A 22,348-nucleotide genomic window follows, 5' to 3' on the forward strand; every position below is an offset into this window, starting at 1 on the left:
TTTTCTTTTTCATTATTTCATTTCAAAATTTCAAAATACAGTAACTGAAACAAAAAAACACTGAATTTTGAAATACTGATTTTAAGAGATTAAAACATAAAAATATCTACATATTGTATACACATGCTAAGACATACTTATCAAATAAGCATACTGAATCATAGGAGCCTTCAAAAAAGCTTCAATATGACAGGGTATAAATGCATGCTGTGCCATTGTAATATCTTCTGCTGTCTTGCATTATTTTATTATCTTTACTATTCTACACGATTTTTCTATATATTTTTCTTTCTTACTCTGCCTATATTAGTAATATCTCTTTATCTTTACTCTCTGTATCTTTATTCTATTCCTAATTCTTTATAGTTTTACTCTAATGCGCTTTTTCTCTCTTAACCTTTCTCATTTACTCTACTGCATACTACATTTACCTACCCTTCGCACTATGAGTCTTATGTCTAAGTTACTAGAAAATTTATTTAATTTAGACTGCACCACTAATATCATTTAATTATCATAAACTCAATAATACGGCCAGCAGATTTCTCTCTCTAACACAGATTCCTTCAATAAAACTTTACACAAACAGTCGTGGTCTATTCTTTTATTTAGCTTTACGCTTCAGCTATCTCACTTAGTTTCCTGCTTACAAGTCCGATTTATTTAAGAACAGTGCAGTTGTAAAAATAAACAATCAGGCAGCACTCCTTTAGCAAAAAATCAAAACACATTTTATATACATTACTATGAAATATACATGAATTTAAACATTAGAGAGATTGCTTTCTCCATCCATCTATAAAAATTCTTTAGCATAAATTAGAACCTTTACACTTCAACATTAATTAATGTCTAACTCAAAAACTTATTTACTCTCTGCTTACAATTTTCACTTATTAAACTCCTAGTTACTTGCAAAGAGGTTAGCTACCACTCTGTTAAGTTATTTTTTTCAAGCTTTATATCAATTTCAAATGTCAATAGATTCTCTTAATGACATTTCTTGTTACTGTTAATCTGAACCTTAAGTGTCCAACTAAAACACATTATAAGAGGAATTGTACAAAGGTATATAACTTACAAAAGTTCTGTATCGCATATTCAGTCAAAAGTCTTTCTCTAAAAGTTCTATGGCAAATTCTTTCAATTCAGATCTCGAGCTTCCTCAGGAAATGTGGCATCAGCAGTGTCAGGAACATACCGGGCTGTGAACTTGTATAGCTCCGCAAAAATGTTGCTTTCCCACGCGAAAAGAATAAAAACTTCCGAGTGAAGGTGCTTCGGGTAATTTGCCTTGCCTTTTCTCCTCTGCTTGGGCTCGCCGAAAATGCTTGGATGACTGCCGCTTTTGTCTGCCATCTCGAAATAGCTTGAATTGCCACCAACTGTCTCACCAGGATCCCTCTCTCTGGACTAGAAATTTTTCTCCGGCGATTGAACCTTCTCCTTTCGGCAATTTGAAGCCCTGTCTCTGCAACTGCTGGAAGCTCTCTGTCGACGTCTGGAACCGGGCAGTTCTTTTCTCTAGCGATTTTTGAATCCGGGAAGCCCCCTTGCTTGGCTCTGTCCCTTTATGCCTTCTCTGAGACCTCACACGAAGTTTGTAACCCCCGAAGAATTCGGCATGATTCTTTCATCTTAAGTTTCAAGTTCAGCCTGCTCTTTGTTCTCTTCTGTGCCTTCTTTTGATTGAAAGTTGCCGGCCATCGGAAAGTTGTTTGAACCTTTCTGATTGACGTTGGAGGTGTTTACGTGCAGAGCTTGTGTGCATACACACAAAGTTTATAAACAACCTTTCTTATGCCACCATGTAGATCTATTACATACAGCTACAGCAACAAAACATTGGCTTGTTTTTAACACTCTAAAATATTCTTATTAAAGGAGTATATACAGTTAACTTCCAAAGAGTTATTTACAAAAATATCTAACAAAATATACAGAGACAAACAAGGTTTAATTTTACATCATTCTTATGGGACTTGACCTAAGTAAAAAATCGATGTAATGTGCTTTGGAATATTTAAGCTACAATCGAGTTTTTAAAAGGGCATACCACAAGGTGCAGAAATATGCTACAGGAAATTAACCAAGCAGACATGATGAGTTTCTTATGACATGAGGAAAAACCAGGAGGTAGCACCATCACATACTGTTGGCAGATGTTCCTGTCACGAGAATCTTGTTCCCCACGAAGATGCTCAATGGGAAGGAGAACTGATGATCATGTGAACAAATCCTTCAAGTCACTATCACATTCCTGTAACAATTCCCAGACAACATGTATCCAATAATGTGGTACTATCCTGTTGAAGATGCCCATCACATGTAGGGTAAATGGTGAACAATGAATGAGTGTACTTGTCGATAATATATAGGTTGAACCATTTAACACCTACTTCACAGATAGCAAAAGAGTGTAAGGAGGATCATAAAAAAATGTCCTGAAAAATTCATTCTGTCATGCATTATTGTAACAAAGTCATGATGGGCCCCACAGCTTTAATGTTATTGCTATACTATTGTCCTTCAATTTAATTGACATAAGAACCAGATTTCTTCCCATACAATATTTCTCAAGTCCTCTGCTGTCCAGCAGAAAACATTGTTTTACAAGTCTCTGGATTTACATTGTTTTACAAGAATATTTTACGTGAGTTAATTCCATTATTATAATAGTAAGTAGTAAAATAGCACTGCAACTAGACAGTACATGGGATGAAACCTAAAGGTTGGTTAGGAGGCTCCTGACCAGCTAGTGAATAATCCTACTACTAGTGGTATTCATAAAGTACTGTCAGGCCATGCAAGGACAGAAGACTGAATATACCGTTTTCGTGAAGCTTTCACCCCTCCCCTCACAATGCATGCTCCTACTCCTACAAGTTCCTAACCGCAAACCATAACAGGCACCATTGTGTATCAGAAAAAAAAAATACAAAAGAATCACAAAATAAATGAAAACTAGATAAATACTTCCACATCCGCCTTCATAACACAAACATAAATGCTTATTACATAAAATGTACATCACAGCCTACAGTTAAAGCCTGGGCAATTATTTTTCACAGATTGTCCAACCAGTAGCCTCAACACCATTATTCACCTGAACTATCCAAACTTCATTCTATATGACTTTTTCTTATAGAAGAAATCATATAGGATTTAAAAATGTAGAAATCATGTAATATGATCCCTTTAAGATCACTACTAACAGCACACAATCTGCTCTGACTTATCACTGAAGGTTAATTCTCTATAGTCAAGATACCCAAACAATGAAATCATCTTCCATGGAGGTTTCAATGTTCATAATTCAAAGTGGCTTCCCTGCTCCACTTTCACAAATAAGCTAGAAGAGCTACTCGAGTATATGCTGTTAACAATGATTTAACATAAATTATCTATCTAACAACCAGAATACCAGATAATCTGATCACTTTATAACACACTGGACTTTATTATTTTTTTTAACTAGCTCTTCTTCCAAATGTACTACAGGTATTAATTTTCCTCATAGTAACTCCAGTAATAGTAGTCTGATTACTCCCCACTTTCCCAATCTAAGACAATGGAATTAGGGCCTTTATATTCTAGCACACATCCATCCTGCCAACTGCTATAAACCTTGGTTCAACCTGCATGACAAAGCAGTTCAAAATACAAATTCAGCATATCTCAAATGGCTCAAGTCAAGAACACTTGGTGAACTTGCACTACAACAAAAGTCCAAAATATCCAAAAAAAAGACTTTGAAAGAGTCTTTTCAGATGCAGAAAAACTGCCACCTACTCAAATGGAAGTAAAACCTTCTCACTATTTGCTAAAGATCTTGGCATCCACTTACATTAGGAGAAGTATTAAAAAAATAAATAAGCCTGCTTTCCTACAAAGGCTAATCCAAAGAATTAGGTCAGGAACCAATACATCCACCAACAGTCACCACTGCTCATAAACAATATGGTATTTAAAAAAATACAAATAAATAAATAAAAATCATCTACTGAACAGGGATAAAAATCACCTTGCCACCAGGTATCAATTATGTAGCATTTATTTATTTATTTTCCTAATGGCTACAATCATAAGAGATCGACAAACATTAATGTGCTTTCTCCCCCCCAAGCTAAAGCTACAGAAAGTCCATAATTTATTCTACAGAACTTTGTTAGTCTTAAACCCCATAACTACTTTTAGGCCAGTTGGTGGAAGTTTTTCCACTTGGTTAAAGATACCAAGAAATTATATACTTGGTTTAATCTTTTATCCAAGTGTAAGCAAACAAGTTTGCACATGAACTAAAGTCATAAGCTTCTATATACAGTTGCCCCAGTCCTGAAAATAGTTCAAGTGCAAACTTGTTTGCTTACACTTGGATAAAGGATTAAACCAAGTACAGTAGAACTCGGTTATAACGAATTCACGGGACCGCATATATTTATTCGTAATAACCGTTATTCGTTATATCCAAGAAGGTCATAATTTGAGCGAATTAAAAATGTTTTCAGATTTTTCTCAGCATAGGTATATTGGGTAACAAATACATATGTGCATACATACATATAAAGAACAAAAATTTATTTTTAAAACTTCACATTTTTACATAAAAAATCCTCAAGTGTGCTTTGCACAAGATGCATATTTCATACGTTTGAAATTGTTCCTTATACCACTAAGATGCTTGAATGTGTCGTCTGAACTTCCAGATCGCGATTCCATAAATCTTATTAAAATATGTAAAGCACTTTCTGCTTCACACCAAGTAACGATTTTCTCATCATTGCTATTTTCTTCCTCAGAGTCACTACTACTATTATCTTCTTCTGGTGTATGAGATTTGTTTTAAGATGTCAGCATCTGTCGGTATACCCGAAGTTGCAACGCCATTATCAATTTCTGCGCACGTTTCAAAATTGTTCAAGTTTCACGCTTTTAACCACGTTGATAACAGTAAGTTATCCTCTTCATCTTCGCACTTGTATTCCGCAAGACCGGCTTTCTTAAAACAGTTTTGTATCGTAGACGATGACACCAAATTCCAAGCATCACTCATTAAACGTATTGCATGAAGTACACTGATTTTCGAGTCGTAAGCATAAGCATTTTCCGCAGATTTTTTCTGCGTTCTATCAGTTCCAAGATTAACAGACGACGAAGATGGGATTTAAAACATCTAATTACGCATTGACCAAGTGGTTGCAAGACAGATGTTGCATTCGGTGGCAAAAAAACAAGTTTTATGTTTGTTAAATTAGCCACTACAGGGTGGGCAAGACAGTTGTCTATCAATAACAAAATTTTCCGGTTTTCACTGCGAAGATTTTTATCCCACTTGCGAATTTCATTTTCGAAAATTGAAGATGTCATCCAGGCCTTCTTATTCGCTGTATAATCAACGGGAAGTTTCTTTATGTTTTTAAAGCATCTAGGCTTTGCCAATTTTCCAATTACAAGAAGCGTTCTTTTATCGCTATCGTCATGTTTGCACAAACTAAAACTGTCAGTCTATTTTTGATAAGTTTTCTGCTAATGCACTTTTCGTTTTTAAATTGAGAAGTTTTATCGGGCATTAAATTATAAAAAAACCCTGCTTCGTCTGTATTACATTATAAATGTTGTTGTATCCATACCTTCGTTTGATGTCCGGCCATAAATTCTTGATCCAGTCATAAACAACGTTTTTGTCAATGGACAACGCCTTGCCACTTACTTTTGCGTAGACAATATTGTTTCTGTTCTTAAAGCGATCAATCCACTCATTGTTGCATTTAAAATCGCTATGACCAAGCTGAACAGCAAATTTTTCAGCTTGAACTTTCAAAATTGATCCGCTAATAGGTAAGCCAACGGTTCTTTGCACTTTAAACCACGAAAGAAGTGCCTCGTCAACGTCACTTTTATTATGCTTTTTAAGTTTTTTACACTTCGATAAATTGTTTTCGAAAGATTTCAGAGTCAACTCGCGATTCTTCCAAATTGTTGATATTGTAGATGGGGACAAACCATACTTCTTTGCTACTGTCAGATTTGATTGGCCACTTTCCACCTCCCATATAATTTCTACTTTTTCGGAAACCAATAAAATTTTCCGTTTGACTCCCGACATTTTTCCACAAACAGAAAATGCGTACGTACGAAATGTTAGAAAAGGAACGACTAACATGTATTATTCGTTCATTATTCGCGTGAAACGAATTTGTAATGAACATGAAATACATGCATTAAATCAAATGTAATTCAAATATACCTTCAAAATTATTTGTTATAAACGTGAATTCGCTGTAACCGTGATCATTATAACCGAGTTCTACTGTATATAATTTATTGGTATCTTTAATTTATACTTTTAGGCCATACAAAAAAATCTACATCCCTTATCCATTCTCTGAAGAATTAGCTCCAACCCCAAAAATCTCCCAAGTACCCTGCAGACACATCATTGCTTATTATGGCCAGACTAGTAGGACTGTACGGTTATACACAAGCAATACTGGTCAGCATTATCATCAAGCAATCAGAAATCTTCATTCAAGCACATCCCAGTATTGTTAACAACCAGCTTGAATAATACCAGTGAAGTACCACAGAACACTGCAGTACTCTGCCAGTCACTCTCAATCTCCTAGAATCTGGTCCTCCACACACTACCTTCTGATACCTGTCATTCAACCAATCTCTTATCCATGGTTTATTTTTCATCCCAAATACTCCATTTTATACCAACCTTCCATGTGGTAGCCTATCAAATGTTTAAAATCTGGTAATATTGTGGTATATTAATTTTCAACCCAGCCATAATTATCTAGAATGAGAGAATACTTAGACAAGATTTCTTCCTTGACAAAATCATTCTTTTCTCTGCAGAATACTAATCCAAAAATCTGATGGGCCTGTAGGTTGCTGTATCTGTTACAGCACCATCCCTGAACAACAGGATCACTAATTTTTTTTTTGTGTGCTGCCACACAAAAATAGAGCTCTTTAGGATTTCTTTTAGCTTGCACAGCTAACTGCTCCGCATAATCTTATTTTGCTTTTCTTTCCATGCTTGTCACACTCTACCTGCACTTGATACCACTCGTCCTGGTTTCTTTTTTATGGATCTCTTGCATTATAAGCTTGCTTGTCCATTTAACTCTCACCTGAATTAATTAAGCGAATCAATGTCTTTTTTTTTTATATCCTCCCCTCCTTCTAGTTGTAGATGCATGTATTTTAAATGTTTTTAAGCAGTATGTGTGTAAATAAAGAATTTATTTACATCAGCTTTAGAATAATTTTGGCAAATGAAAAAATTACTCTCAATAGCTTGGCTTAAGGGAACATGCCAACCAATTTGGTCAATCTACACCAATAAAAGTTCATCCATTTTTGGCAATAAGATTGTTATGTTTATGGATAACTGTAGTAATAAGTAGTGTAGCACTTTTCTTCACTTAAAACATTCTTTCTTTTTGTTTTTAACAACTGTAACAACAGTAGCATAAGGTAAGTTTATCCTATGGCCTATCTCAGTGTTCAATACACTATCGTCACTAAACATAATTTTAAACTTACTATGTAACATTAATAGGTGTATGCACTTTGTTCTTTTCAGTGGAAGCAACAACATCCCTACTTTGAATTTTATCTGCCATAATTAACAATAATATAATAAATAATAGTTATGATCTATAATTAAACAATGGCATAAATAAACTGACTTCATGAATATCATGCATCAGTTGATTCAAGGTAGCATCATGTCACAAAAACTGTTGTACGAGTGAAAATTCTCATCAGCATCGTATAAACAGGCATAGATCATAATTGAAAAACACTGTATGAGCAAATGCAGTGTTGTATAAATGGGCATTGGTCATAATTGAAAAGCGTCAAATGAATGAATCCAGCATCACATAAATGGGCATTGGTTATAATCAAAAAACATCGTATGAGCAGAATGTCATAAAGCGAAGCATTGTAAGGCAGGGTATTACTGAATCTGGTACCATGGGGCTGTTCAAAGATGTTTCCTAAGTTTATCACAATTCCCTGTCTTGTTTTTCCTTTGTTTTGAAGTAGTGTTAAGATTTATCAGTGACACCGTTAATGCATTATATAAGAATAAAAGATTTCTGGAAAACTGCACTTTGCTACATTTCAATTAATATAAATACTAAACTGATACACAATTAGAATAATACCCGATAGTTCATCCTGGATTAGACTTCAAGAAGGAACCATTTATAAAGTAGTACTAAATATTGGTAACTGTGATACAGTTGGAACATAAGCACTCACTTTTTGTGTGATTATGCACAGTCCACCAGATATCATGTATGATGTATCATACATCTTATTTGCTATTACTGGCACTTTGCTGATTTTGAGTGTATCCCAGACTTCACAGGCTAAATAATGTTTTAGTTGTTGAAATATAATACAGGCTGCCCCAGAATGAATATATCAAAAATAAAATTGAATCACTTTACTAGTAAGTGAGATATTGAAATAAATTGGACATGAACTTAAGCAATTGTATGGACATTCTCAAATTACTGATAAACTTCTGCAAATCATTCATTATAATCAATCTAACTTGAAATAAATTTCAAGTCATGAAAAACATATTCCAGCACAGCTGTAAAAATTTAATACTACATCATTATATAAATTCTTTTTATATGACATCAGAGAATCCTTTTAGTACTGCCATCTTTTAACAGCAAAACTGAAGCAATGAATTCAAACTTTAGTCAACAGAGCCAACTTAATGTGAAAAAAAAAAAAAAAATACTCTGAGATAAATAGCAATTCATCATTAGTTAATGGGCAAGAACATTCACTGTCTTGTAAGAATAAACAGAAGGTTTGGGACCGGGTACTCCAGTTTGATCATTTTTCTGCTTGTGTGGATAATGATAGAAAATTATTAGATTAATTATTGTATGTTTGGAATTCAGGAGAGAAAAGGCACATGGAAATCTTCACCATTAATACATAAAATATAACTAGAACTACACCAAGTATATACAAATTTCTGACGTATCAAGATGGCTGTACAAAATCATAGAAATAAGTATTTTATACTTCTGGAATCATTTTCTGTTATGAAAATTTCATATTTCTGATATTAAAAGGTAGTCAGTTACTTAAAAACTGAACTACACAGAATCAAAGTAAGAGTGTTAGATTTATCTAATGTAGATGATAGATAACTGACCTTTGTGACAGAAAGAAGGGATTATCCTAGGATTAAACATCGGGTAAATCAAAATTTAAAGTATACAGATGTTAGGTATCTACCTGGATACTGAATGAATGAGGATGGGCTGGCAATGTGGGTTTGAGCCGACCATATTGTACTCTTATTGGCCTTAAACCACAAGTAAAATGATTATACAATGACAGAATTTCATGCCAGTTGGGACATCACCCAGTTAAACAAAGCCCTTGTTGTTTTCATCAGGGAACCAGAGTCAACAGCAAAAAGTAAGCTACTGGAACAAATCCTGAAACACACCCTAACTCAACATCGGCATATTTCAAGATTAGTACCATCAACAAAAGAAGCCTGAATGGCAAAGAAATGAACTAGCATAGCAGAAGAATTCGATAAGTACCAGATCGGTATAATAACAGGGGTGACTGAAACAAAAAAGATAAAAAAACTGGCGAGATCTTTCTAAGCAATAAATACAAAATGTTATATTCAGGCAATCACAATCAGGGAAAAGAAGGAGCAGATATAGTATTCAATATGAATGGCAGGAATATCAAGTAGTGATGTGGGCAAATATCAGAATGGGAAACTGGACAATGAAACTTATTTGTGCCTATGGTTTCACAGAAGGTTCTACTAAGGTAGAATTGGAGGAATTCTTTGAGGCTTTAGAGAAAGCAACTGACACAATGAAAAAGGAAAACTTCATCCTTACTGGAGATCTAAATAGCAGAATAGGAAATGATTTTCAGACATACAGAAATATTTTAGGAAAATTTGGAGACAAAAGCAAAGCTAATAATAATGGCAAATACCTGTTGGATTTCTGCTCAGAACATGGACTGGTTATTACTAACACAATGTTCCAATATAAAAATGTGCACAAATTCACATGGAGAGAAGAGACAAGGAATAAGAAACGTCTCATTGATTATGTCATTCTTAGTAGTGATGTCTTCTCACTGGAGCAAGACACTAGAGTGTACAGAGGATTCGAAATTGGAAGTGATCACCATTTAGTCTTGAGCAGGATAAAATTGGATATACTGAAAAGAACATGTAAGAAAGTTTTGAAGCGAATAAAAGTTGAGCAACTCTCAGATGCAAACTATAGACTAAAATACACAAACAGTATTCAAGAAAAACTGAAAGAGTTTGGGAACAGGCTAGAAAGGTGATAAGCATGGTAAAGAAAGAAAAGGTGCAGTATGAGAGAAGATTAGCTGGTCAGGTCAAGGTTAACTCAAGGGAATTTTTCTGCTATATGGCAAGCAAGAGGAAGAATAATTATGGCAGTTTAATATTGGTGGATAGTCATGGCAGCCAACTAACAGCTGCAAATACTGAAATATTTCATTCCTGAATGAAATACTCTTGCCACTGAATCTCCAAAGTTTGGAGATTCAGTGGCAAGCCCTGAAGAAAACACCGATTGACTCAGCCAGAGAGGCATGTGGCGAGGTTGTCTGCAAAGATAGAAAAATCAGAACTTCATGGTGGACATAGGAAGTTAACGAAGCTGTGAAATTAAAGAAGAAAGCATACCAAAAGTTCCTGGCTGAAAAGAGCACAAGCTGACTTATTCAGCTTGTGTTCTTAGAGAAAGCAGAACCAAATGTAAGAAAGCTAAACACTGTAAAACTAGTTAAACAAAAGTCATTTCAAGGCTTTGATAAGAACATAGAAAATAAATATCAGGAAGGTGGCACAATATTCTGGAGGCTGTTGAAAAAAGCTCAGAAATGGAAGAAAGAGTGCTGTAAAAGGAATTAGAGATGGTAATGGCGAAATGAAAATTGGAGAAAAGATATCCTTATTGTATGTGGCATGTGGTGAGATTGTCTGCAAAGATAGAAAAATTAGAACTTCATGGTGGTCACAGGAAGTGGAGTAATTACTTTGCAAAATTGCTAAATGAAAGAAACAATGACAGCACAGTGGTATAAACACTCAACAGGCATGCAACCAGGAATACACATCCAGTAAAATCAAGTAAGCTGTGCTAGAAAAGAAAATATTATGGAGGAGGTACATGACAGTTGGTGGTGATTGGATCCATGAAAAGTATAAAGTGCAGGCTAGAAAGGTGATAAGCATGGTAAAGAAAGAAAAGGTGCAGTATGAGAAGATTAACTGGTCAGGTCAAGGTTAACTCAAGGGAATTTTTCTGCTATATGGCATGCAAGAGGAAGAATAATTATGGCAGTTTAATATTGGTGGATAGTCATGGCAGCCAACTAACAGCTGCAAAAGATATAGTGAAATTACTGAACGAGCACTTTATCAGTGTATATCATACTGGTATAAATGATGCCATGCAAATATAGAAGAGACGATTATTAGGAGAATTGGAAGTGAAAGAAGCAGAGATATATCAGATGTTGGTTGTGTTAGATGTGAATAAGGCTGTGGGAATGGATGACATATCATCATGTATTCTTAAGGAATGTGCACCACAGTTGGATATGCCCTTGACCTGGTTATTTAATGAGTCTTGCACTAGGTAGAGTTCCTAAAGAGTGGAAAGAAGGCAAAATAGTACCACTCCACAAGCATGGTTCTAAGACAGAAGTCTCCAGCTATAGGCCAGTCTGTATAGCTGCGGCTGTGTATTACCTTACCTTATTCCTTACCAATCTCTCCAACACCTTGGAGAGATTGGTAAGGAATAAAATATAGGATTGCATTGAGGGACATAGCATTCTTTATGATGGTCAGCATGGATTTGTAAAGGGTAGGTCCTGTTTTAGTAATTTACTTGCATTTTATGATAAGGTGATAAGTGTGTTAGATAAGGGAGAATCATATACAGTGATATTGATGACATGATGACTTTGCAAAAGCATTTGATAGATTACCACATGATAAGTTGGTGTACAAGCTGCAGAGGATAGGAATAGATAATATATTGGTTAGACGGATCAGAGATTGGCTCTCTAAACAATACCAGCAGGTTGTGTATGATGGAGCAGTGTCTCAAAAAAGGAGGGTAACCAGTGGCATGCCCCAGGTTTCTGTTCTTGGGCCCCTGCTGTTTAACTTGTTTGTAAACAATATATCATGTGGATTGACTGGGGATCTTCAGTTGTGTGCTGATAATGTAAAGTTGGGAAGAATTGTAAGTAGCACTGCTGATGTTAATTCCCTTCAGGAAGATTTGAATAGACATTTTTACTTTGACAAAAGAGTGGGTTTGTAGTTTTAGTATCAATAAGTGCAAGGTGCTGAATTTGAGTGCAGAAATATAAGACTATATCGATGGTGCCATACTGCGAAGTGAATGAGATTAGAGATTTGGGAGTTGACAGTAGACTGAAGTTTAGAAGGCATATTGCTAGTGTTGCAAAGGCTGCGCATCGTAGTGCTGCTATGATAAGAAGTAAAGAAGTTGCTGTGCCACTGTATAAGGCACTCGTCAGGCCATACTTGGGACTATTGTGCTCAGATCTGTTCACTAGGTTTCCAATGTGATGTGGAGACATTGGAGGTGATATGATAGAGACATTTAAGTTAGTGAAAAGATTTTATCAGATACAGAGGGGATTATAAAAAGAGTAGAAGGTGAGAGAGAAAGAACCAGAGGTCATTCCTGGAAGTTATGTAAAAGGGTGGTGAACAGGGGTGTGAGGAGTAGATTTTTTTACATGGAGAATTTTCAATGAATGGAATGCATTACCAGTATATGTTGTTAATGCAAGGAATGTTAAGGATTTTAAGATTCTATACGTTAAATATGTTGAATGAACCTCTCACGATGTGTCTGCCAACTCCATGGAAGGTGTAATAATAATAATAATACTTCAAGAGGAGAAAGCCATCAAAAGCTAGAAATGTGAAAATGCAGTAGGAGTAGATGATATTCAACCAGAAATGCTCAAGTATGGAGGTATAAAAGTTTTGCAGTGGCTGCACTGCATAGTTCAGAAGGCCTGCACAGAGGGACAAATTCCAGATGATTAGAGCAGAGCTCTCATAGTACTCATAAAAAAGGGAAATAAAACTGAATGTGAGAATTACAGAGGTATTTCCCTACTGAGTTTTTATAATAAGTGATAACAACACTAAGATCATTCCCATTATTTTGACAACTTTTAAACATGAGGTAATGGATCTAATTCTTACTTTCCAAATGCCTTGATACCACTAGCTCCTCGTAAAAGACACTGGTAGCGTAGTTTTTCAATGGGCGTCTGAGCTTGAACTGCTTTCTGAACATTCAGTTTTGTATCACTTTCCTGACGTAATGAAGCAGACATTTCTGAAGACTGAAAGATATAAAAATGTGAAAATATGATTACATTATATTTCATCAACATTTGTAGTAATTAACATTTAACATTAACATGAGAAACATTTGCCATCCCATACTTCTATGGAATGGCAAATATTACGTCTTTAAAAAACAGACAAAAATGAGTCATAATAGTGTACATATAATAATACTCTGATGAATGAAGCGTTTATATCTATACATCGCTTGATCAAAGGTAGTATCAACTCTTATTACTGCTGAACAGCATACAAACCTCTTGGGACCAACTCTTAAGCAACTTTTTATATAAATTTTGGAATTTCTATGTTTTTTATTTATTTGTTTGTTAGAAAGAACACTAAATTCCATAACAGTGCTAACTTTTGATACTCAGAGAAAAGTAGGATCAATTTCACCTCCTTCTCCCACTTCATAACTATGCACATAAAGAGTTCCAAATCTGGAAAACTAAAAACTGAGCAATTTTGAAAATACAGTATTCCTTAAAATTGCACTAAAAAAAATAAATCCAACATTCAGTATTGTGATTTATAAATGAATCTGATCACAAAGAACAAGTCTTTTGTCTATTGTTTTATCATCACTTCATAATGTAACTGATGGTTCATCAAGTTTCATTATCAGCATGACCCTTGGCATTTTGCCAAAAAAAACTATTTTTTTTTTTATTTATTGTTGTTGTTCAAATACAGGCTTGCCTGGCCTTAATATAAATACAGGCCTGCATGACCTACATATATATATATATATAAATTATTATTACACTTCCAAAAGGAAAAGTGATACTGAAGTGAAATTCTTGGAGGATCGTTTCATGATCCTCCAAGAATTTCGTCACTTAGTCAAGGACACTTTTATGAGAAATGCACACACACACCCATTAAGCAGCTGAAGTCAATCCAGTGTTCCACTTCAGCTATCAAGATGTTTTCTGTGAGGCATAAAGTGGATTGTATTCAGTGACTAAACAGAACTAAAATCTTATTCAAGTAGTATCTGATGAACCAAAGAGCAACATGCCAATCTGATTGGCTGAGGGGATAGAATCTCTGGAGGGATAGAATTTGAACTTGCAGCCAGTTGGCTGCAGGTTCAAATTGCAAGTTTCCTGGAGGCCTGAAGTAACCTTAGATCCTAGCTAAGATGCAATCTGGGCATAAAAAAATTCAGACATGATCAACTTTGACATTACTTCATTGTTCACCAACATACCTTTAACAGTATAATAAATTTAGTTTAATCCTTTATCCAAGTGTGAGCAAACAAAGTTTGCACCTGAAAGTATCTTCAGGACTGGGGTAAGGTGGTACAACACCAAGGAACTCATTGCAAAGGTAGAGCAAGCTACCAACACTCCTATCTCAGTATCTCCTATAATGCAAAACACATCTCCTTGTAGATATGTCTAATGTTATGCATTAAGGGAAGAACCACTACCCAGACTAGTTTCGACCTTTATTGAGGTCTCTTCAGTGGGAGCCAGGCCCAAGTTGAGATACCAAGCAGAAGCATTAGCAGGTCATCTCTACCTATAGGAGTTGCCAAATGGTGTGCCACCCTTTTTTAATAAATTACTCTGGATTTAGAGAAAGATGTTGAAAGTTTATTTTTCACTTGGTTAGAGTATAATAAATTTAGTTTAATCCTTTATCCAAGTGTGAGCAAACAAAGTTTGTGCCTGAAAGTATCTTCAGGACTGGGGTAAGGTGGTACAACACCAGGAAAAAATAAACTTTCAATACCTTTAACAGAGACTTTGACCTTAGTAAGCCACACTTGCCTTCTGATTTTTTATGCAAAGGTAAAATATAAATACAGCTAGATGGGACTGTTATGAGGTTACCTCATCCCCACCTCCCACTAGCCAATTTCTATATGAAATTTCTGGAAAAACAACCACTTAAGACAGCTACACATAATTTACATTTAGCTGTGATGTGGCTAACATTTTTTGGTGCATTTAAGTAGCTAACATCAAAAAGTATAGCAACAGTTATTTCTTTGAATGACACAGCTCTGAAAACTGGACTATGGTACCTTAGCAACACATTTATATAAAAATTCCTCTAACGTCTTCTGCTTCCCAAAGTGAGTAGACAGACTTTTGCAATAGTTAACTTTCTGAAGATAGATGGAAGCCAGTACCCATCCTTCAAGCTTTTAAATATCGTGAACATTTGAAGGATGGAGACAAGAGAATGGCAGACAACTACTTCATTTTGTGGTCCTAAACCACAAATTAACTTATTAAAAACTCAACTTTCAACCAAAGAGTAAAAGAGAAACGTGGAAGAGGGAAAGCGATAAACTAACCTTTGAGAAACTCAAAGGCTTAGAAAAAGTTCTAGTCAGGGATTAGAGCTGAACATATAACACTGTCTTAGAGCATCCTAGTGCCTATGGAAATGAACATTTCCAGATCTAAACAGGAATCCTATATAATATATATACATACTGGCCTGAATTAGAAACCTTTATGCAGTTGTACTTAAACATCACTTACGCAACATATATGAAAATTCTGTCACACGCATCAATAGCATTGATCCCAAACAGAAAAACAAAGCATCTCTTGGAGTTCAATAAAGGGTGCCCATCTGGCTGGAGCCATGATTCTGAAAACAGCAGAGCTGACTGATTTCTCAAAAGGTGAAATATCCAAGATGTTTAATTCAGTGGCCAGTATAACTGTTATTTGAAGAGAGCCTGTAAGAAACGAGATCGCCGTCATCTGAAAAGGGTTGTATGGACAAACAGGTCTTCCTGCGTGCAGTAACAGACCGAAGCATTTAATGAAGGCTATTTCCAACCCATATCTCACCGAACTATGTGCAAGGAATTCAAGTGTATTGTTATTGGCAGTTGCATGGCAATACAGAAACCATTGATTCTGTGAAGAACCAGAAAGTTCATCTACAGTGGTGTCGGAACACTGTGACTGCCCACTTGAAGACTGTAAAAAAGTCATGGTATGCCTTGTTCTGTACCGATGGTAGGCAGAGAGTTTGGCAGGAGTCCCATAAACAATGATCCCAACTTGCCTTGTAAACACAAATCAAGTTTCTGGAGGTCGTGTGGGGTGTGTTCTGTTGGTGCACAATGGGTCCCCTGACATTGCCGGAAGATCAGGTGTCCTCCAAGGAATATCTGAACATCGTTGTCGATCACTTGCATCCTGCAATGTTGACTTTTTTTTATCCAGCAGGTGAAGTCTGTTTAATGAACGACAACGATACTGTCCATCATACAAAAATTGTTCAGCAGTGGTTCAGCAAGCATGACAGTGACTTGCACCATCTTCCTTGGCCACCACAAAGCCCAGATCTGAAGCCCATCGAGAATGTATGGGATATGTTAGAAAAATAGATCCAGGAGCAAAGTCTTCTTTCATCAAATCTGAGCCAGTTAAAGGAATGTCTGGTGAATGCTTGGTTAACTGTAGGCCTAGATGTAATTCAAGACCTTATGTCAAACTTCATGTGTGTTATTTTCGGGCTAAAGGAGGAGGTCCAACATTTTATTAAATAAAAGGTTTTTAATTCAGTGGCCAGTATGTGTATAATCTGCCATTTAAAGTCTATGATATCCTGTATATATTCTTCAAACCAAGAAATCCCAAAGTATTTTGAAAATGGTACTTGCACAAGAATGCACATATAAAAAGGTTAAAAAAAAAAAATATATATATATACGACACTAGTAAAACAGATCAGGTAAGCAATATTAGTTGCGAATCTTGTTCTGAAATCAAATATGTTTTAAAGGTGCTCTAAAAGAAACATTAACTAGGCGATTAAAATTGGTTACCACAAGAAAAAAAAAAAAAAAAAATTAACATATTTACACTAGGCGTGTTTCAGGTGTTACGCATCTGGTGGGACATCGCTTGACCATTTAACATGTCCTTTTGCATACAACCTCATTAACATGCATGGCATGCCAATTTCAAGTTTTCTTTTCTGTAGAATTTGTGAAAACTAATATTTATGAACTGTCTTTGTGGTATAGAAATTCTCAAAAGTAACGTGTTCTTAATTTGAATATATATTTATAACGTTTAAAAAAAAAAAATTAATGCATTACATAAATAAGCTGGTATCTGTGCCAAGTGATATACATGAATATCTAACAATATATCTATAAGGGGGACCAGAAAGTAATCAATTATTTTTAATAGGTCACTTTTAGCCAATTGTTTTTTCTTAAATAACACAAATTATTAAATTTGATTTTTATTTAAATAATAGCATTACTTTTCTATTTAAAAAATCTGTTTTTTTTTTAATTTTAGATTTTTTTTTAATATGGCGGACTTTAAAGTTGAAGAGCACATTTACGTCATTGTATGCTGTTTTTGTTTCACCAAGGAAAGAATGCTACCGAGGCTACCAAAATCATTTGCTGAACTTATGGAGACGTATTGAAGGTTAAAAATTTCAGCGATGGTTTTGGAAATTCGCAGAAAAAAATTTTGATCTCTCTGATCGTCCTCGATCACCTCTTACTCTAGATGACGATGCTCTTAAGACTCTCGTTGAATCAGATCCAAAACAAACCATACAAGAATTAGCAGAGAAACTTTATTCATTATGGTCAACTGTCCAAGAGCACTTACATAAGCGTGGCAAGGTTCTTAAACAGGGTGTATGGGTACCTCAGGAACTGTCAGAAAACAATAAAGCACAGAGACGGGCGATTTGCAATTCATTGTTGACCAGACAACAAAATGACACCTTTTTTTGGAACGAGGCGTAACTGGTGACGAAAAATGGGTGCTGTATAAGAATAATAAACGCCAAAAACAGTGGCTTTCTCTAAATCAAACTCCAATTCCAACACCTAAAAATGGACTTCATCCACAAAAGGTTCTGTTGTGCTTTTGGTAGAATATTCATGGAATTATTCATTACGAACTCATGGAACAAGGTAAGACTATCACAGCAGCCATCTACCGTGAACAATTAGAGCGACTACATCAAGCATTGCTAATCAAACGTCCTGCGCTTGTCAATCGAAAAGGGGTAATTTTGCATCAAGATAATGCAAAACCACATTCTGCAAGAATGACTCAAGAAAAAATTAGGATGGGCACTTCTACCACATCCTCCATATTTGCCAGATATTGTCCCTAGTGACTATCACTTATTCAGATCCTTAGAACACAGCATAAGAAATAAAACCTTCCATTCACAAGATGATGTCCAAAGGAGTTTGATATCATTTTTTGCCTCCAAAGAAAAAACTTTTTTCAAACTTAGTAGATTGTTGGAATAAGGTTATAATTAACGATGGCGATTATAGAATTGAATAATGTTAATTTCTTCTTTAATAAAATTTATATTAAAAATGTAGTTCAAAAAATTGATTACTTTCCGGTCCTCCTCATATTTTATGATTATACCATCATGAACAGAAGAAAAAAACATAAAACAGTTTCTAGTATTATTTAATTTTTTTTTTTTTAATTTAATAAACAATGCTTTGAAAAAGAGAGGGCTATATACTGAGTGGAAAGAATTTACATATGTAATTGAATCATTTTTCAGTCACTTCACAGAACATCATTTTTATTATTAACTGACCTCCATCAATTCAAGGACTTATCGTGGGAAGTCCGTTCTCTTTCTCGTGCAATAAGATCAAACAGTGACTTAAAGCCAATCAGTTTCCACACTCACCACAGGCAATGCATTCCACTCACCAACCACTCTCCATGCAAAGAACCTGCTTCTTACATTTCACACCTTCCAGAGATGGTCTCCTGTTCTAACCTTATCTCCATCTACTCTATGAAAAATATCCTCCACATTAATCTGATAACAACTCCTCACCAGCTTATTTATCTCAATGATATCCCTTTCCTTCTATTCACAAGTCTCTGCAGCTTGCAGAGACTTGTTGCATTCCTCCATTCTTCATTCCAGACACTGACTTAATAAACCTTTCTTAACTCTCTTCATTGCATCCTCGATCCCTTGAAAACCAGGTGACCAAATTTGCACATAGTCCATATGTGGCCTGATCTATTATACAATGAAAACATATCCTCTTTGCTTCTGCTTGTCAATGTCCTGTTCATTACTTCCAAAATCCATTGGGGTGTTATAATTTTACCTGTGTAACCCCTAAACTTTGAGTCTCTGTACACTTTCACTCCCAGATCTCTCATCTCCTCAAAAATTTCTACATTAAGCTTGCCTACCAAATTTCAAAACTTTGCACTTTAAAACATTAAACTGATAGCTATGCCTCATTTGCCATCACTTTATTCTATATAATGAGTAAATTATGAAGGAAAGAGACTTCCTTCACAAAGCCAGGCTATTCTGTCTAAATTCTGGGCATAACAACTTCAACATTTCAATTGTGATTCCTGTGATAATGACTGGTTTCTATGATTTGCTATCTCTATATTTAAACTTCTTTATGCAAAAGAATTATCTTGCCCACTTTTGTTCCTTTGAGATCCTGCCACTGCTGAGACTTAACAGCCTGGTCAGATGCCAATTTACTATTATTATTATTATTGTTGTTGTTGTTGTTCTGGGCAACTCCAAGGAGTCGACAGACTCATCGAGGGAGGCCCTAACATCATGTCAAAAACAACTATTCGACATTGACACAGTATCTATCATACCTTGCCTTGAACTCATTCACGGTCGTAGCACCCACAACAGACTCTGGAAACTTATTCCACTCGTTCACCACTCTCCAAGTAAAAAACCTAGCTCTAACTCCCTTGTCAACCACGCTCTTGCCCAGCTTCCATGCATGGCCCCTAGTCCTTCCACCACCAGTCATATTTTCAAAAATATCTTCTGGATCAATCTTATAGAAACCCTTCAGTAATTTGAATGTATCAATCGTATCACCCCTCCTTTGCCTATCGTCCAATCTCTGCAACCCACAAATCTTCAACCTATTCTCATAAGGTTCATTCCACAGATCTTCTATCATCTTGGTCACTCGTCTCTGGATCCTCTCCACTTCCTCCCCATCACGAAGAAACCCTGGTGCCCATAACTGGGTACAGTAGTCCAGATGGGGTCTTATCAAGGCTCGATACAGAGGAACAACAACTTGTTTGTCTCTGCATGTTAAAGTATTTTTCAGAAGCCAAGTGATTTGATGAGCTGATTTAGTCACTTTTGCAATGTGCCCCCTAAATTTCAATTCCTATCCACCAACACTCCCAAATCCCTGGCCTCATCAATCTCCTGGAGTGCGGTTCCACCAATGCGATATACTGCTGCTATTCTTTTCACCTCAAAGTGCATAACCTTACACTTTGCCACATTAAATTGACATCCATTTTTCCTAGCCCAGTCCTCCAAACTATCCAAATCATCCTGTAAAATTTTGTCATCCTGTGCACTCACAATTGCTCTACCCAACTTTGCATCATCAGTAAACAAGTGATCACTTCCTCTCAAATCCTTTCCTATATCATTGATGAACAAATTGAAAAGCAGTGGTCCAAGAACGGAGCCCTGCGGCACACCACTAGTCACAAGCCATCTTTTAGACTCCACTCCTGCATAAACCACTCTCTGATATCTCTTCTTCAACCACCCATCCATCTCACCAACCCTATATCTATCCCCATCTGCTCCAGTTTACTGATTAGGGTTCCATGTGGTATCCTGTCAAAGGCCTTGGCAAGGTCCAGTAGTATCACTGTAAACCCATTACCCCTATCCAGTTCAGCCGTCACTGTGTTATAAAACGTGAGCAAGTTACTGAGGCATGAACTACCCTTCACAAAACCATGTTGTCCCCCATACAATATCCCATTTTCATCTACCCAATCCTGTATTCTTTTCTTGACTAATTTCTCTAAGACCTTGACAATGATTCTTGATATGCTAATCGGTCGGTAATTTACAACAGCAGTCTTGGAACCACCTATACGCAGTGGAACTATTTTCCCCTCTTTCCACCCCCTCAGGACTAACCCAGACCCGAGACTCAAATTAAACAAAATGGTCAAGGGTACTGACAATTCTTTAGCTGCTTCTCGTACGACACGAGCTGGTATACCATCCAATCCCACAGATGTATTGACATTGAGGTTATGCAATAGACTACTCACCTCCACTTCATTCACCATAATTCCCGTATAATCTACTGGTTTATTCGTTTCTGCAATGTCACCACCTGGATGATATATACTTGCAAAGTGCTCACTCAGTAACTCAACTATATCAACTGATTCAGTTACCTGCCTACCATCGGCATTCTTTAAAATCATTCTGCCATGTACATTTTTCCTTTTACTTGCTACATATCTAAAAAACTGTTTAGAATTCTCTTTAGGCTGCATGGCCAATGTTCTTTCGTAATCCTTTTTTGCTTTTCTTACCACACTCGTTACCCTTCTAGCCTGCACTTTATACCGTTCATGTGCCTGCCGGTTACCTTTCTCCTTAAATTCCCTCCATAGTTGTTTCTTTTTTTTACAGCTCAAGCTTAATGGTGTTATTCATACATTTAACCCCTACTTGATTTATTATTCGGACTCTAGGTATACAGTCAGCCATTGCTTCATGCAAACACTTCTTAACTGCCTCCCATGCACTATCAATTTCTAGTCCTTGCAGTTGTACATGCCATGGCACTGAACCAATCAAACTCCTAAGCTTGTCATACTTTCCAGCGCGATAATTCCACATGTACCCTGTCTTAATTGAAAATTCCACACCTTTAGCCACCTGCCAAGTCAAGACCCTATGATCACTCTCACCAATTGGTGGCAATGTGGTCATATTTGTTACAGCCAAATCTTCAGATGTAATTACTAGGTCAAGCACTCTCTGACCCCTAGTATTTTCCATTACATGCTGTCGCAGATAGTTATCCCTTAATAACCA

The 22,348-nt window shown here is 36.0% G+C and overlaps 1 protein-coding gene across 2 annotated transcripts in view; it reads right to left on the minus strand.

Moving 5' to 3' along the window:
• LOC150095548 (calcyphosin-like protein) overlaps positions 1–22,348 on the minus strand; it is a 75,668-nt gene that overhangs the window by 26,408 nt on the left and 26,912 nt on the right. For both annotated transcript variants that reach the window (XM_090409865.1, XM_090409866.1), the window contains one exon: positions 13,328–13,470. In XM_090409865.1, the coding sequence (XP_090265991.1) occupies positions 13,328–13,461 (134 nt within the window). In that variant the 5' untranslated portion in view covers positions 13,462–13,470. The remainder of the gene's footprint in view (positions 1–13,327; positions 13,471–22,348) is intronic.

The sequence above is a fragment of the Typopeltis vanoorti genome, chromosome 20 (genome assembly GCF_054136105.1).
Source record: "Typopeltis vanoorti isolate ZY-2024b chromosome 20, IOZ_Tvanoo_1.0, whole genome shotgun sequence".
Lineage (NCBI taxonomy): Eukaryota > Metazoa > Arthropoda > Arachnida > Uropygi > Thelyphonidae > Typopeltis > Typopeltis vanoorti.